This window comes from Eutrigla gurnardus (assembly GCF_963514095.1).
Source record: "Eutrigla gurnardus genome assembly, chromosome: 8".
NCBI lineage: Eukaryota > Metazoa > Chordata > Actinopteri > Perciformes > Triglidae > Eutrigla > Eutrigla gurnardus.
In genome coordinates this window covers 4701976-4718404 of record NC_139922.1, presented here as the reverse complement: position 1 = coordinate 4718404, position 16429 = coordinate 4701976, and the positions used below count along the sequence as shown (strand labels likewise).

The following is a 16429-nucleotide window of genomic DNA, read 5'->3' as shown; positions in this document are numbered from 1 at the left end:
GTGAGCTCTATGCAAAGCAGAGAAAATAATGCAGGTAAGCCAAGAAATCCTTCACCTGAGACCCAGGTCTGTCTTTGACATGTATGGTCTCCGGCCGAAGGTGAGAGCTCCGTGCCTGGCCCGACTCCTCCTCCGTCCAGGAACAGAGCTTCTCCTCACTGCTCTGCCAGCCCCCCTGGGAGCCAACAACACGCTGCTGGAGGACCTATTGCTGGGCCTGCTGATAAGTTGTCCTCAGAAATATTTGTCCACATGGTCCGCCACATTCAACACAAACTTAAAGTTCCTCTTTAAGTTACATTTAAAGCTACATTTACAGCTAAAAACGTTTTCCCTTTGTGTTTTAGAAAAGTTCTGCATTCAGACGACATTTGGAAACTGATCCACATGCACACAAATCTGCAAGAACAAATCCAAAACGCTAGTATGCATGCCAATTGTTGCTGGTGAAACTTTGTAATGGAGAACCCTTCAGGTGCAGGTAAATAATCCAAACTGATTACAGTCACGGTGCAGCAAGTATTTGTTGGAGAAGCGTTAATAAATTGATCAGAGATAACATTGCAAACAGCTCGATAATCTGACATTGTTAAAGTTGTCTTCTTACTCATGCATGGCTATTTGACTGCAAACGTAATATGCATGTGTGAAGTGGAGCCGTGGCATCGCCTGTTCTACAGGGACCACTTTTGCTAGTTTACACGGCGACGCTGGACATTTCACTCTGGAACCAGGTTTCAAAAGTTTTGTTTGCAGCCCCCCAAAACGTTATGGAAACAAGTCACAAGTTACTGATGATTGAGTTAAAGAGTTTCATGTTTTGCTTTGACTTTGTCAAGTCTAAAGTCATCGATTTCATGACTAGGCCACCCCTTTGCTAACAGCAACTATCTTCTATAGCAGAGACAAAGAAAACAGAAGATATTCAATAAAACTTGACTTTACTTGTAAGTCACTACTTGAAGTGACTTGAAGTTGTACTTGCAAAACACAAAGACACTAAAAATAAGTGATAAAAGGAGGACATATAACAAGATGAAAGAACTAGGAAATGATTTACAACGAGAAAGTTGCCCTCAGTAGAGTGATCTCTGCCAGGTGTGTCTGCAACAACCGCTACTGTATTGTGTCATTGAATAAATACCGACTCCAATTGGCTAAACCCTCTGTCAAGCCACTAATGGGCTTTAAGGCATCATAAAACACACTTAATTCTAGCAGTTAGCCACTGTCCAAAACACTAAAAGTCAGTTAAGTGTTTTCTCCCACTGTTTCTCTGGGCACAGAGCAGCGACCCAGAGGTACTCAGCAGTATGCTATTTCCACTAGCAGTTAGCCTAACACACCGTCCAAAGCACTAAAAGTGAGTAAACCGTTTCCACCCTGGTCTGTGTGCTGCGACAAGTTGCGTTTTTTTAACTTGTGCAACTTTGTACTTAGGCCTACTTTATCACATAGCTTTCTCCCCACCCAATTAGGCTAATAAAACAATAATTAACTAAAAAACGAACATGCATGATTAAGGGCCCGGCCCGAGGATAGTGGCGGGGAATATCGGCCCGACCTGAAAAAGTTCGGCTTGGACAGAGAATCTAAACTCTACTGATGCACTCAGCTGCAATCGAGTGGCTCCTACTTCTCTCTTGTTATCTCAGTAAACATTGTAAACATGAGTTTATGGTCTCAATCTCTAGTTTCAAGTCTTCTTCAATACAACATGATGTTCATTTAGTGCATTATGGTCCATTTGGAGTCCAACAGACCAGAAAGCAGGGGATGCTTGTGGCATCACTACCTCTGCTACCCTAAAGCACACCTCTTGCTGGTTGATTTGATTGGCTGCCACTGAGCATGAAGAGTTGAGACTATTTTCACTTTCATGCACAACCAAAAACGCTAGAAAAACGCGACGTGCATGCCAAGCGCACTGTACCATGGGAAAACAGTGCTTTTGTTTCTTTCTCAAGATGCGTTTTGGTGTGATGGGCCCTTAACACTCTGTCTCAGAGTCTCCAGAGAAACCTGCTCTCACCAACATTGGAACAGTTGGCTCTCAAGTCTCTTTGTCTGTTGTTGTTTGGTATTTCCACGAGGTCAGAGAACACATGCAAACTCTGTAAGGATAAAATGCACCTGCCAATGTAGTCTTTCAGCCACATGTGCTGTAAATCCCTGTAAAATCATTAAGTTATATCTGCATCTTCATCCTGCTAAATGAGGAAATCAGTTTGGTTTGAATATAAAGAGCCACAGATTGAAGCCTGCATGTGTGGGGAAAAAAGGCTCATTGTGCCTTCAGTGTCACGTCATCTGCTGATGAGCACCAATTCTGTCTGTTCATCCCTCAAACTGGGATTTTTTTTTTATCTTCTATTATCCTTCACCAATTTTAAACCTTTTTTCTGATCTCATTCATTTATCCCCATCTCCGAACCCCCCACATCAATGCAGCTTGGGACTCAGAGGGAACTCGGTTTCTAATCCCGTCTGTTGATTAAGGATTACAGTTGAGAGCTGGGAGCTTTCTCTCATGTGTTATTGCTGATCTGCTGTGTGGCCCCGGGCTGAGCCGCCTCCGCCCAGAGCAGACGCACTGATAATGACGCTGTCACTCTCATTTGAATAGCCGACATGTTCGCGCCGCCCGACGCCCCATGCAAATGGTCCGAGGCGTCCGTCCGTTCAATCCAATCTATCCATCCGCTCCACCATCCACCGTATCATATCAGCACACTCCAGTAGGCTACACTTTGTGGATGAGGGGGAAACGTCTTGCGCATATCTATAAAATTCAATAACTCAATAACTCATCTATGAATATGAAATATGCAATATGTGTATTAATTCTGCGTGTTGACGCGCAGAGCAGCACTGTTCTCTCCATTCCACCGAGACACTCAGCTACACAGCATCGATAGCCGCCTATTTCCGACAGTGAAACCGAGAGTCCGGTCGGTGTGTGAGCTGGTTCCTGTTTTCACCCCCCCCCCCCCCCCCCCCCCGCCCCCCCCCTTGCTCAGCTGCCGCGGAGCTCAAACTTCCTTGTACGAGCCCAGTGTGCTGCGCTGCGTCGCCCCGTCCGCATCTTCAGCCCGACCCGAACACAAGAAGCATAGAGAGGGGATGGACCCGACGCCATGAGGATATGCTTCTCACGCTGAACGGAATCTAGTAGAGCACACAAGTTCGAGTTGTTGGTGAGCGGGTGAAGCGCGGTAAGTGTCCATCCGGCTTTGCTTGCGTGCGGCGGCTGTAGCTGGACTGTCTGATGAGCGGACCAACATAGATGATGATGAGTTAATGTCTTATTTTAGTGGGAAATAAATGGACACATTCAGACACAGAGATGCTCAGTTGCAACAAAAAAAAAAAAAGGAAAAAGAGGAACTTCAATGTTCAATGTGACAAAAGTAGCGTCAAACTCAGTCTATAATAAATCATATAGAGGAATAATGTGAACGGGACAAAAGTGACGTAAATACAGTTTATTACAGCGCTGCCACAACGTTAATGTACATTCAGAGGTCAAGAGTCTCAAAGAATAGCTCAAGTTAGTGCTGCACCTTTGTTCAACACTGTGTGTGTGTGTGTGTGTGTGTGTGTGTGTGTGTGTGTGTGTGAGAGTGTTATTTTTAGACTGTCCATCTAGATTAAACCAGAATCTAGTTTCTGTACTGTTCTGTTTCACTTCCGCTGTATGTACATTAACTGCTAGATGCTGTAGATGTTTTTTTGAACTTCAACATTTCCCCAAAAAATTATTTTGCAAACTTTTTGCGAGAGTCCCATTTGGGTAGGCCTCCCCTCTACGACAGGATCACATATAGAGGAGAATGGTTGACTGGGACCAATCTATTTTAATGTGGTCCCAGAACCAGACCCAGGGGGACACCTCTTCAGCCTGATCCCCACTTATTCGCATACATTCATAAGATGATGTTTCCACCCTTTCACTAACCCTTATAATATACACATACTGGAACTATACCAACAATAATAATAACACACTCGGGTGTCTTTGAGCCATTAAACATAACTTTGGACTAAAGGAATTCCTGAACCTAACCAGCTAATGTCTAAAGCCTTGATCCATCTCCATGTACAGTGTAGGAAATGTTCTATTTCAGTTTACGTTTCCAACGCATCTGTTGTTTAAGAGCTTCAGTCCTGAAGGTGTGTGATAGTAAATATGTTTTTATATTACGTGAGTATTCATATTTGCCATCCAGCCATCATTTTAGACCATGTATCACATTCAGTTTCTTCTCAGATCTCTCTGTCAGTCATTTTTTAACTGAACAGTCTCATTAGTCAAGAAGGAGCTAGTTCTTTTATAAAACTCTGATGCTTTGTGGTTTCCCGTTCTGTTATCAGCCACATTAAAGATCATTTTAGATGTTCTTAAAAGTATAAGAATTTACATTGAAGACGTGTGTTTGTGCTACTAGTAGTGTATCCCTTAAAAAGGATTGTTAAGGGAATCTTATGGAGACACATTAGTGTGTAACTTACACTGCAGAAATGCCACTATTACATCATACTGGAGGCCATGTTCCCCCTCCAGCATCTAGTTCTGCTGCAGCAGCTTCTTCAGACTTTCCCCAAATGTTGTAAAGGAAAAGAGTTAACACAATCAGAAAATTTGAAATGACACAACACCCATCTTGGTTGCTTGTATGTTTCTTGCTTTGACAATTTGAATTTCAGAGACAAAATCAACTTCCTTGATGGTATATCCATCCATCCATCCATTGTCTACCGCTTATCCTGTATTCAGGGTCGCGGGGGGACTGGAGCCGATCCCAGCTGTCATTGGGCGAAGGCATGGTTCACCCTGGACAGGTAACCAGTCTATCACAGGGCCGACATGTAGAGACAAATATATATATATAAACTAAGGATTATTTACATTATGGATTCATCTGTTGATTATTTTGACAAATAATTCAATCTAAAAAATCTGCTCATCAGATTTCAAATATCTTGTTTTGTCCAAAAACTGTCCTCAATTCAAAGGTATTCACTCCACAATGACACAATGTTTTTTTAAAGCAGTCAATCCTCACAATTTAAGAAGCTGGACCACATCATTCTGGACAGGCTTAGCTTGATGATTAATGTCAATAATCACATAGCTACAGATTAATTTTCTGGCAATCAATTCATTATTTTACTTCTGAGCTTTTGATCATTAAAGGCAGAGTAGGTGAATCTATTTAGAAACACGTTCTGTTATTTTACTTGAAATCCTTACTTTAGTGTAGCCATCAATACATCAAATGCTCTGACCAAAACATTTAAAAATGTCATCTGTGGCCGTGGCAGGACTGTAAAAACCGTGTCCAACCGGAGAAAATAATTGTACTGTCTGTCAATGCTTACTTCCTGATTACACTCTGCTGACCTCGAGTACTCTCGTTCTGGGGGAGCGGCTTTGAACAGAGGTCTGAACGAAGGGGGTGGGACTTTTTGGTTAGGTGATGCGTTCAAGGTCAAAATCTCTGTGGTTTTTCCAAATTACCTATTCAACCTTTAACATGCAGCATGGAGTTAAGATATACTGTGATCCTTGCATAAAATGGTATACTCATATAATGATATCAGAGCAAAACTTCTGAGCTGTACCAGAGTTTGCTACAAGCTAATTAACATATGTTGTCCCTGGGCAGGAAACACAGAATAACATCTCTGTTAGGAAATATGCAAGACAGGTGAGCATGTTGAGTAGCAGACACCCTGCAGTCCAGAGTCTTCTGTTTTTTCCTCTTCTGTTCTGTTGATAAGTAACTTAATAACCATGCAAGTGACAAGGAGAACTTTGGGGTTGAGAGATGATTTTCTGTCTGTCTTTCTTTCGTTCGTTTATTTGTTTGGTTTTACTTGTCAAATGTCCTGTTGGTTGTGTGCCAGAACATCATAACTATGAATCCTGTTAAATGTGCCCTTTTTCTAGGTTGCCCTATCCTCCCAGTGCACCTGCCTAATAGCTAATAGCTTGAGGTAATTCCACCTTAAATCCATTAGGGAAAGTTGGAAGTAGCAGCAGTTTGGGGAACAACCTATAACAGGTCAAATGTTGCCTGTGGCACCAAATCGGTGAGGATACTACTCCTTCACAAGTTAATGTGTAATTGTGGCAATAAGTTGAAGTACCAGTCAAGAAGTGAACAGGAAAAACGTGCGTCATCTTTTTGTGCTCAACAAAGTATCAATGCACACTTGTCCACACATCCAGGCAGTTGGCGCCCAATGTATCTGTCTGATGTTTGCAGTGGTATTTATTTGCATAGTATGATAACATTTGACAATTGTAAACTGTGCCTTTATACAAACGCTAACCTGAGAGTAACAGGATGATAGAAGGGGCATAAGATGTAAATTTTTGGGCTAAATTCCAATGTAAATTATGTATAACCTGCATATTATTTATATTATGATTAGTGGCAATTTGAGCTTGTGATCAATAAATAAATAGTTTTACTTACAGCTACAGAACAAAACCACTCTTTCTCCTGTTATATTAATTATAACATTATATTAATCCATCTATCCATCGTCTCCGCAAAGGCAGGGTTGTACCTGGACAGGTAAACAGTCTATCACAGGGCTAACATATAGAGACAGACAACCATTCACACTCACACTCACACCTACAGCCTATTTAGAGTCATCAATCAACCTATCCCCATGAACCCACGCTTACATAGTTACATTTACACAAACTCCACACAGAAGGAACCCGGGCTGAACCCGGGAATCGAACCCAGGACCCTCTCGCTGTGAGGCGACAGTGCTACCCACTACACCAGCCCATATTAATTATCACTTTGATCAAAAATGGCCAGTTGTATAAAAATAGACATAGTCTTTGTTTTAAATTCAACTTCAAGTCAGGCTTTATATAGACATGTAAATGTACCTGTTGCATAAATCAAGGTTAAGTGTGACATTATGGGGACCCCTCACAGGAGGAAAATATGGCGGATCCAACAGCAACAGGGACATCGTGCAAGTATGGGAGAAAATAACAAAAAAGGTTAACAGCATGAATCCAGTCGTCAGAACCCTTAAAGATGATGAGAAAAAAAAAAGATTATGGATCAAGATTCCAAAAAAGTAATGGATAAACCTTTGAAATAGTTAGCTAAATGGTAAACAGTTAAAATAGCGAGCAAAACGTTTGATCCAAGTAATTAATAAACAGTGAAGCTGTAAACAAAATTAGTTTCCATAATTCAAGGCTAACTTTACAGCTAAGTGTTTCTTTGTAGCTAACTGCATTGGTAGCATGGTAGCAACCTGTCAATCAGCAGCCCCGCCCTAAAGCATCCCCTGCTTTCTGGTCTGTTGGACTCTAAATGGACCATAATGTTCTAAATGAACATCATGCTGGATTGAAGAAGACTTGAAACTAAAGATTGAGACCATAAACTCAAACATAAAATGTTTACAATGTTTACTGAGATGATACATCAAGAAAGAAGTTTTCATTTTTAACATTGAGTTGTATACAATAAGACATCATTTTGCAACCAGAGGAGACGCCTCCTGATGGTCAGGAGAGAGAATGCAGGTTGTCACCTGTTTTTTGTGGTTCCCCCAGAGCTCTACAGTAGTACATATTAGTCCAGAGACCAGATCAGGGGAAGCCAGAGACTGTGGCCCAAACAACAAGGTCACTGCTGTATTTATGTCTAGATTACCTTATTTGGAGTGTTAATGGAGCAGCTACAATGTTAGCATAGCCTAGCACCCATCAAACAGACTCCATTCATAAAACAAGCATTTTAAACTCTGTTAGCTTGTCGTCTTGCAGACAGACCTACCAAAGCATGACTTAAGACTTTTTACTGATCACCAGCATTACCAAGTTATTTCAGCATCATTTTGCTCTGCAAATATAATATTTTGGGTCCATCCAGCTGTGGTAAACCAGCCAACTGTGTCTTGCTAGATCCAGTGAATTCAGCATCTCTAGTGCAGGTAGTGCAAGACGCAAATAAACAGAAATGATACTGAGGCCAAACCTGTGCAAGTAACCTGAGCAAAAATGTGCTTGGTGTGAACATACCTTTAGATGTCATCTTTCTCTCAACATTCTTTCATCAAAGTCCTGATCTAACAGACTGAAGGTGTGGAGAAAAACTAAAACATCCCGTTGAAAGTAGTTGATTGTATTTGATTCATGTCTATTTTTAAGGAGTATGTGGTCTGGAGGAGAAGTGAAACTGTCATCTTGGTCAAAGCATAAGCAGTTTCTCATGGATTTATCTTTCATATCCCTAACAAGGGGGAGTTAACCTAAGAACACTCCTTCACCATCTTGGCATCGGTTCACTTGAAGTCATGTAGTTTTGAAACTTTAGCTGTCGATAATAAAGCCCAACATGTTTTTTGGCGTTAGGTTTTCAGGTTGTCCGTCCATCTGTCCTGTTCTCGTAACGCACAGGAACATCTTGGACTCAAGTATGAACTGATTAGAACGTAATGGTAGTGACTAGGGCTGAAACGATTACTCAAGTTACTTGAGTACCTCAATTACAAAAAATGCTTGAGGCAAAAACTCTGCCTTGAAGCTTTGTTAAATTCCTATCTCGGCATTATGCGGCTGCTCAGCAGGGATCATTGTTCCACACGGACTGTGTTTGAGGAAGCCAGGGCTCCAGAGTGCAACCTGCGACCAAAAATCAGTGAAGAGCACCGGTGCTCAATTCAGCTGGTCTGTTTATGTGTAGCATAATGTTTTTTCCATACAGCACACAGAGATGACTCACCTTGGTCTGAGCCAATCAGAGGCCGAGTAGTGGCGGGCCTTCGTCTCTGATTGGCTCTGACCCCAGTCTCTTCTTCACTGAATGTTTGTGAGGAAAAGATTTTCGTTCAGAAAGTTGCTGTGCCCGTAACACCTGTCTCCCCTCGCACCGTAAGCCAGGCTGGGAACGCTGCCTTTACTGATGGAGCATCGTCGTTTAGAATTGTTAAAAAGCACCAGAAACACAACCGGTACCGGGACAGGTGCATGGTGGTCCGAGCATGTTAGTCCTGTGATAGACTGGTTACCTGTCTGTCTCTACATGTCTCCCTGTGATAGACTGGTTACCTGTCTGTCTCTACATGTCGGCCCTGTGATAGACTGGTTACCTGTCTGTCTCTACATGTCAGCCCTGTGATAGACTGGTTACCTGTCTGTCTCTACATGTCGGCCCTGTGATAGACTGGTTACCTGTCTGTCTCTACGTGTCGGCCCTGTGATAGACTGGTTACCTGTCTGTCTCTACGTGTCGGCCCTGTGATAGACTGGTTACCTGTCTGTCTCTACGTGTCGGCCCTGTGATAGACTGGTTACCTGTCTGTCTCTACGTGTCGGCCCTGTGATAGACTGGTTACCTGTCTGTCTCTACATGTCGGCCCTGTGATAGACTGGTTACCTGTCTGTCTCTCCATGTCGGCCCTGTGATAGACTGGTTACCTGTCTGTCTCTACATGTCGGCCCTGTGATAGACTGGTTACCTGTCTGTCTCTACATGTCGGCCCTGTGATAGACTGGTTACCTGTCCAGGTAAACCCTGCCTTCACCTAATATCAGCTGTGATCGGCTCCAGCCCCCCCAGACCCTGAATACAGGATATGTGTTAAACGATGGATGGATGACTACAGTTGCCTGTCATCTGCATTTTTTAAATGGTGTCTGGTGAAATGCTCACTCCAACATGACTTCCTCTAAACTTTATGGAGAACAATGATGATCTGTTTTAACTGAGAAGTCTCTGGTCGCTCAACATAAAAACACTGAATTTGTCACTATTGAGAAGTTAGCTTCACATGTCTGTCCTCCGCTCACCTCTGTCTGTGTGTGTGTGTGTGTGTGTGTGTGTGTGTGTGTGTGTGTGTGTGTGTGTGTGTGTGTGTGTGTGTGTGTGTGTGTGTGTGTGTGTGTGTGGAGAATCTCTACCACTGGTTGAAACATGAGAGCCAATCATATTAATGATTGTATGAACGTTTATCAGCGGTGCATGAATATCGAGGAAACGCTGTCCAGACTTTGATCACATGTTTAAACATTTCCGATGTTGCTTTCAGGTGAATGTTTGACTTGTTTTCTCCACTTCTAACGACAACACTGACGTACCATAAAGTACTGAAACATCTCACTCTGCAGCTTTATGATCTCACTGTTCAACACCACAAGTTTGATAAAACATTCTGTGTCCAGTTCGTTTTCACTATGAGTCCATTTAACGTATTATTCAGGCGTGAAAATGTGACAATCCTTTGGCATGTGCTGTAGCTGCTTTACTCACGATGAATCAATGAAAGCTGCATTTTGTAATGGATCCAAACTAGGGTAATGTGTTATTACCACCAGCCTAAGGCTGACCTCCATTTTGTGTCAGTAAAAACATGACAGGGAGCCACGACTGTTCAATATGTGTGCCTGAACCTCCTGTGATTAGACATCTAAAGAGGAACAAGTTTCTTAACGGAGAGAAAAAAGGAAGTAATTATGTTAACGCCACTAATTTTGACCTCCAGACCAGCAGCACTTCCTGTGTTTAAATGTTCAAACGAAACATTTTCCACTGTTCACCACTGTACAGAAATTGATTCCATGGTAAAAGTGGGGGGTCCAAAGTAATGATTTTAAAAAGTGAGCGGGACTTCATTCAACAGCCATGCCTCCTAGTCTTTGTCACATAGACGTATAGAACAGGACTAGAATGGATTTTGAACACTTTTCAGAGGTCATGTACAAAAGAAAATGGGGATTACTGTTAGTTGTCATGACCAACCAATTTCTACCAATACATTCATGACATCCATCCATTAATCAAAATGCAACTTCGGCTCTGACAGAATTAGAGATGGTGGTGAAACTATCGAATCAAATTACCCCAACGTGATGGCGACGGCTGACCTCCATTTTGTGTCAGTAAAAACATGACAGGGAGCCGCGACTGTTCAATACGTGTGTGCCTGAGCCTCCTGTGATTAGACATCTAAAGAGGAACAAGGTTGGTGTCGGGGAGGAAAAAAAGGAAGTAGTTATGTTAACACCATTCATTTTGACCTCCAGACGAGCAGCACTTCCTGTGTGTGAATGTTCAAACTAAACATTTTCCACTGTTTACCACTGTACAGTTGGGAGGGACACCAGGACAGTCGGCTGTGCTGATGATTACAACTATAGACACACAAGTTTTCTCACAGTTGGTATGGCTGCATCTACTGAGGATATCATGTGACTTCTTTTGTGGTACTTTCTGGTCATTTCATGGAGACATGTGACCTCTACAATGTGTGGTAACAAGGCTGCTCTGCTGTTTATGATAAACACGACTTCCTTCACTGCAGTAATCTGTTTTTCTAAGCGGACGGCTCACACAGAGTAACTCTCTCTCTCGCTTCGGTCCTGTGCTATAAAACACAGCTTCTATCTGCATCATCACAGACTCCCTCTTTGTTCTCACGCCTGGAAACCCTGTTCCACATCATTCACATTTACATGTAGATACACACAGTCAGATACAGTGTGATACAGGGAGAAAAGAAACTATTCCCTCAATGTTACTGATGAATAAGGGGGTTTGTGTTGAACTATTTCATATACCACCCTTGAACGGTCGACTTCATCCAAAATGTGTGTGTGCATTTGAATTGTACCCGTAACCAGCGTCAACATGTCTGGCTGTAACACAGCCGGTTGTCAGAATCAGAATATTCCAACAGACAAAACTTCCACAGAGTTGCCTATATCGTAGTTGAGAGAGAAAATGATCCGAACAAAGTTGTCATTCATCTGATAATATCGGTGTTGATGATAGGCCACTCACAGGAAGTCGGTTTACTTTGGACAGACGTCCAATCACTACGGTACACATAAATGGCCGCCGCTCTGACTGTCCTGCTACATTGATTTGAATGGGAATGTCTGTTCTGCTGCTTTTATGTCTGTTGTTCTTCATTACCAAAGGTCATTCAATACTATAATTGTTCATTTATTAACTCACTGTAACCAGGCCTGAGAGAACTAGTTCCGTCTATGACATTTAACTGTGTTTTCATGCCCTACTGTCTGTCCTCTGTCCTCCTGCAGAAGGCACCATGGGCTGCGTGGGCTCAAAGAAGGAGCAGGAGCCCGGCAGCAAAGGGACGGGTAACGACGACCTGCAGAACCGCACACAGGCGGCCCATTACGTCAAAGACCCCACCGCAGGAAACTCTGCAAACAAAGCTGTAAGCAGTAATGTTGTTTGTGTTACATATAAAAACCACACGGCAAGCAACAATGTATAAAAAGACAAGTAATCATTTATCATCACTTTGTTTTCTCAAAAAAGCTCTATTCTAATAACTAACTGTGATGTGTCTGTTGGTGTCATTCATATCATTAAAGTAACAACAATGTAAAAATATTCTGCATTCAAAATATTTTTTATTGAAAAATAAGCTAAAAGTACCTGTGCAGGAAAAAGGCACCCGGTGACTTTACTTACTGTTGCTTTTCTCGAACATTTTATTTTTGAGAAGAATACTGGAAGATTTTTTTATCCTTCCGTCTCAAATGTCAGTCACCAGGCATGAGTATGATGAGTATGTGGAGTGACCGTTACTGAAAGTTACGTGGTATAATATAATATAAAGTATAAGTGGGAAAGTCCACTTAGTGCAGGTGGGAGTGGTGGGAAGGGTCAGGACTTTCACCCAGGAGGACGCCGTTCATGTCCCATGTGAGACGACAGTTGTTACTTATGTATGCTGGTTACATTGTTACGTTATTATTTGAGCACATGTTCTTGTTCTAACCCTCAACCCAACCAATCGTTCCACACCGTTAACCAGGTGGCAGCGTGATATGAGGCTGAAACAAAACATATTTGTGACACTTTTTTTGGTTCAGGCACGTTGACATTAAACACATCCTGCTGTTTGCAGAAATGAGACATTTTATTCTGACGGCACTACTTTTTCATAGGGTCACCAAATAGGTTGATCTGAAAAGTACCTACAGTAGTAGCTATGAATAAATGTAGTGAACTTTAAGAGCATCAAATGGTACTTGAAAAAATGTACATACATATTTACTTCACGCCACTGAATGTGAATGAGGAACCAAAACAGGTTTAAAAGACACCTGCATGATGTGCTCCAGCTTTACATGAAGAATGAAAAAGATTCAAGCTGTCGGCTGCAGAAGCAGTGAGATTATGAGTTTCATTACTAACACAAGTGATAGGAGGCTGTTTTCTTCTGCTTCTCAGAGAGGATATAGACCCTGAACATGTTCCCTGCTTGTTTGCATACTGGCCAGACTTTGATGTGTGCCGTGGGTAACGTAGAAGCGCTGCTGCGTGTTAGCATGTGGTTCCTCTGGCTACTGCTTCCTGTGTGCTGGCTGGAACATCTCTTTCACACACAATGAAGAAAGAGGAAGTGACAAGCAGAACCAGGGCACTCAGGCACAAGATAAAACTTGAGCGTTAAGGAACACCCCAGACCAGAGGCCTATTTCTTTACAGAATGTCTGTGTGGTCTCAGCTCATTACACCTTTGTGCTAACGTTGCACTTGTTAAAGACGGACAGTTTCTGATCGAGAGTAAACCCCCCACAAACCCAAAATAAAGATAACTGCTGACAATACCTCCATTTTTAAAGTTGAAGAGACGTGTTTGTTTTCCATATAATGGTTTAATTCTAGGTGAAAATCAAAATATACATGATGATAGATTATTATGTTATTGAAATATAATATCGCTAATATTTCAAGGCACTGAATGACAATCCTGCTTTGTAAAGTCTTTCCCACCACAATGACTAAGTAATGAAGAGTTAATGCTGCGTATGTCATGCATGTACAAAGTGGTGACTGAGTTTGTTTCAAAGTCAATATTTAAAAAAATGTAATGTGAAAGCACTTTTTTTTTGACAAAGCAACAGATAGTTGTCACCTGACTGCATCTTCACATCCCTTTTGAGTGAGCTGGTCTAGAGAGTCCCACTGTTTGCTTAGAAGTTTGCAGAAGATTTAAGAACATTTTCTCTCCCTTTGAATTAACATAAAAAGAAGGAAATTGATATGACCGATCCTCTGTTTGCCTTATAAAACCACATTTCTCTTTGTGCCTCCCTTCAGAGCAAAACGTCATCCAATGCCAACTCTTCAGATGGTGAGTCACAGTCTTTATTTAAATGCTGCTACAGGTCCATTTACACAGGACTCATTGCAACCCTGAAGCTTACTTGCTTCAGAATCTTTCATTGAAGTCTAACCACTAAGGTCAGACAATTGCAGGTTTATTTCCATTCGCACCATAGAGTCTCATACTGCCGTTTAGATGCAGAAAAGCTCTGTCCGAAGTTCAACGCGGGAGGAAGCAGCCTGAGTGTGTCGGCATAGCCTGAAAAGCAGCCCTCCAGCTGTTATAATCAAAGATATACGGGAACGTCAGTTACATAGTCAAAGTACCAGAGCCAACATAGACCGGGTTCAGACTTAAAGAAAAACCACATTCACAGACTCTCAGTAACACTCACATATTAGGGATGTTGGGTGAAAACACTTTGAAGTGTTGAAAAAAGGCCCCAAAGTTTAAGTCCATCCAGTGTTTTTTTGTTTTGTTGTACAAGCACAAAGATGTTTCCTCAGGCCATCATTTCTCAGCATGCAATTCTTCAGAGAGTAAACAGCAGCGGTCACATGACAACCCCAAAGCCACATGTTTTCCACCGCATGTCAAATATGGCATCTCTTCTTCGCCCTGCTGCTGTAGGAGAGAGTATCGCCATGGCGCTGTACGACTATGACGCCATTCATGATGGCGACCTCGGCTTTAAGAAGGGAGACAAGCTCCGCATCTTGGAGGAGTGAGTATCAATAGGTTATTCTTTGTTGCTTCAAATATAACAATATGTTAATTGTCTGTTCAAGTTGCAGTTTTTGGGTGTGTGAAGCACGTGGTGTGTCATGTATTTGTGTCTCTCTCCCTCTGCAGATCGGGCGAGTGGTGGAGAGCTAAGTTAATCAGTTCGGGTCAGGAAGGCTACATCCCCAGTAATTATGTGGCCAAAGATACTCTGGAGGCAGAGGAGTAAGTGAACAAACATCCATATGCAGCATCGGCATAACGCGTGAAAACAATTTGGATTATTTATATGACTATGAAATGATAATAATAATACAAATAATAATAATAATTAAGAACTAATATTCTAACTATAATAATGTACGAGTATCATCACCGTGTTTATATTGCATTTTTTGTTGTTTTGTACAATGAAACATGGGAAATGGCTCAGCTCGGTCAGAGCTCCAAGGCTTCAAACTACGATGTTTCTCTCTAGTGTTGCCAGGCCGTGTGACCTCCGACTTGAAATGGCTTAAACTGTCATTCTCTCTGCTGGCCATCAGGGGGCGACTCCTCTCTGATTACATGGAAGTCTATGAGAAAATGGTCCTACTTCACTCTTGATGTATTATCTCAGTATGCAGTGTTTATGGCGTGTCAAATATATGCTCGGAAACATGCATAGTGTCATTACGAAATAAACTTCTGTTTCCACAGGAAGTCGGGCTTAGGCAACAAAACCACGTGTTAAGTTTTGGTGAAACTATTTGAATAGCGAGTGACAAACAAGCCACTATCGCCACTAATGAGACACACGAGACTAACAACTGATGTGAAAAAATGTCAAATGGTAAATGGACCTGCATTCATACAGCACCTTTCCTCTACATGTCAACATTCAGCCACTCACACACACATTCATTCATCTACCGATGGCTCAGCCTGCAGGACATATTTGAGGTTCAGTAACTTGCCCATGGACACTTCAACATGTGGACTAGAAGAGCCGGGAACTGACCTCCCAATCTTCTGATTGGAGGGCGACTCGCACTACATCTGATTCAACACTTTCATTTAGTTTCACACTGTACACAAACCAGTCTCCGGGACAAACGTCCTGTGTATATTGGACCAATCACATGCCGAATGAGCGCCGGGGTCAGACGCCGAGGACGACTGACGGAGCTGCATCATTGACACACTGGCAGTGAGAAATGAGGACCTTCACTGGAGTTTTCTGTGCTAACTGATGTGTTTCCTGTCGTTGAGGTGGTTCTTTAAGGGCGTGAGCAGGAAAGATGCTGAGAGGCAGCTGCTGGCCCCCGGGAACAGAGTGGGATCCTTCATGATCCGAGACAGTGAGACCACCAAGGGTGAGCAGAAGTCAAGCAATTTCACCTCGGTAGTTACAGTAGAAAGGGTTTTAATAGCTGCTGTGGGCAAAATCATTTCATTTCTTTTTTTATTTTATTTTAAGCCTCTGTTGTTGCATGAGCTGTGTGATACAAGCAAGTAAAATCCTGTGGCACATCTTTGTTACAAAGAGTACATACTTGTATGTAGGTTAACATATTCATGACTTTAA

At 42.2% G+C, this 16429-nt stretch overlaps 1 protein-coding gene across 1 annotated transcript in view; it reads left to right on the top strand.

Moving 5' to 3' along the window:
• The first annotated feature begins 3049 nt into the window (after positions 1 to 3049).
• The window catches only part of hck (HCK proto-oncogene, Src family tyrosine kinase), a 22101-nt gene continuing 8721 nt past the window's right edge, over positions 3050 to 16429 (top strand). Inside the window, exons 1-6 of the mRNA XM_084014749.1 lie at positions 3050 to 3215; positions 12095 to 12234; positions 14133 to 14166; positions 14770 to 14863; positions 14992 to 15087; positions 16114 to 16217. Coding sequence (XP_083870875.1) covers positions 12103 to 12234; positions 14133 to 14166; positions 14770 to 14863; positions 14992 to 15087; positions 16114 to 16217 — 460 coding nt within the window. The 5' untranslated portion in view covers positions 3050 to 3215; positions 12095 to 12102. The remainder of the gene's footprint in view (positions 3216 to 12094; positions 12235 to 14132; positions 14167 to 14769; positions 14864 to 14991; positions 15088 to 16113; positions 16218 to 16429) is intronic.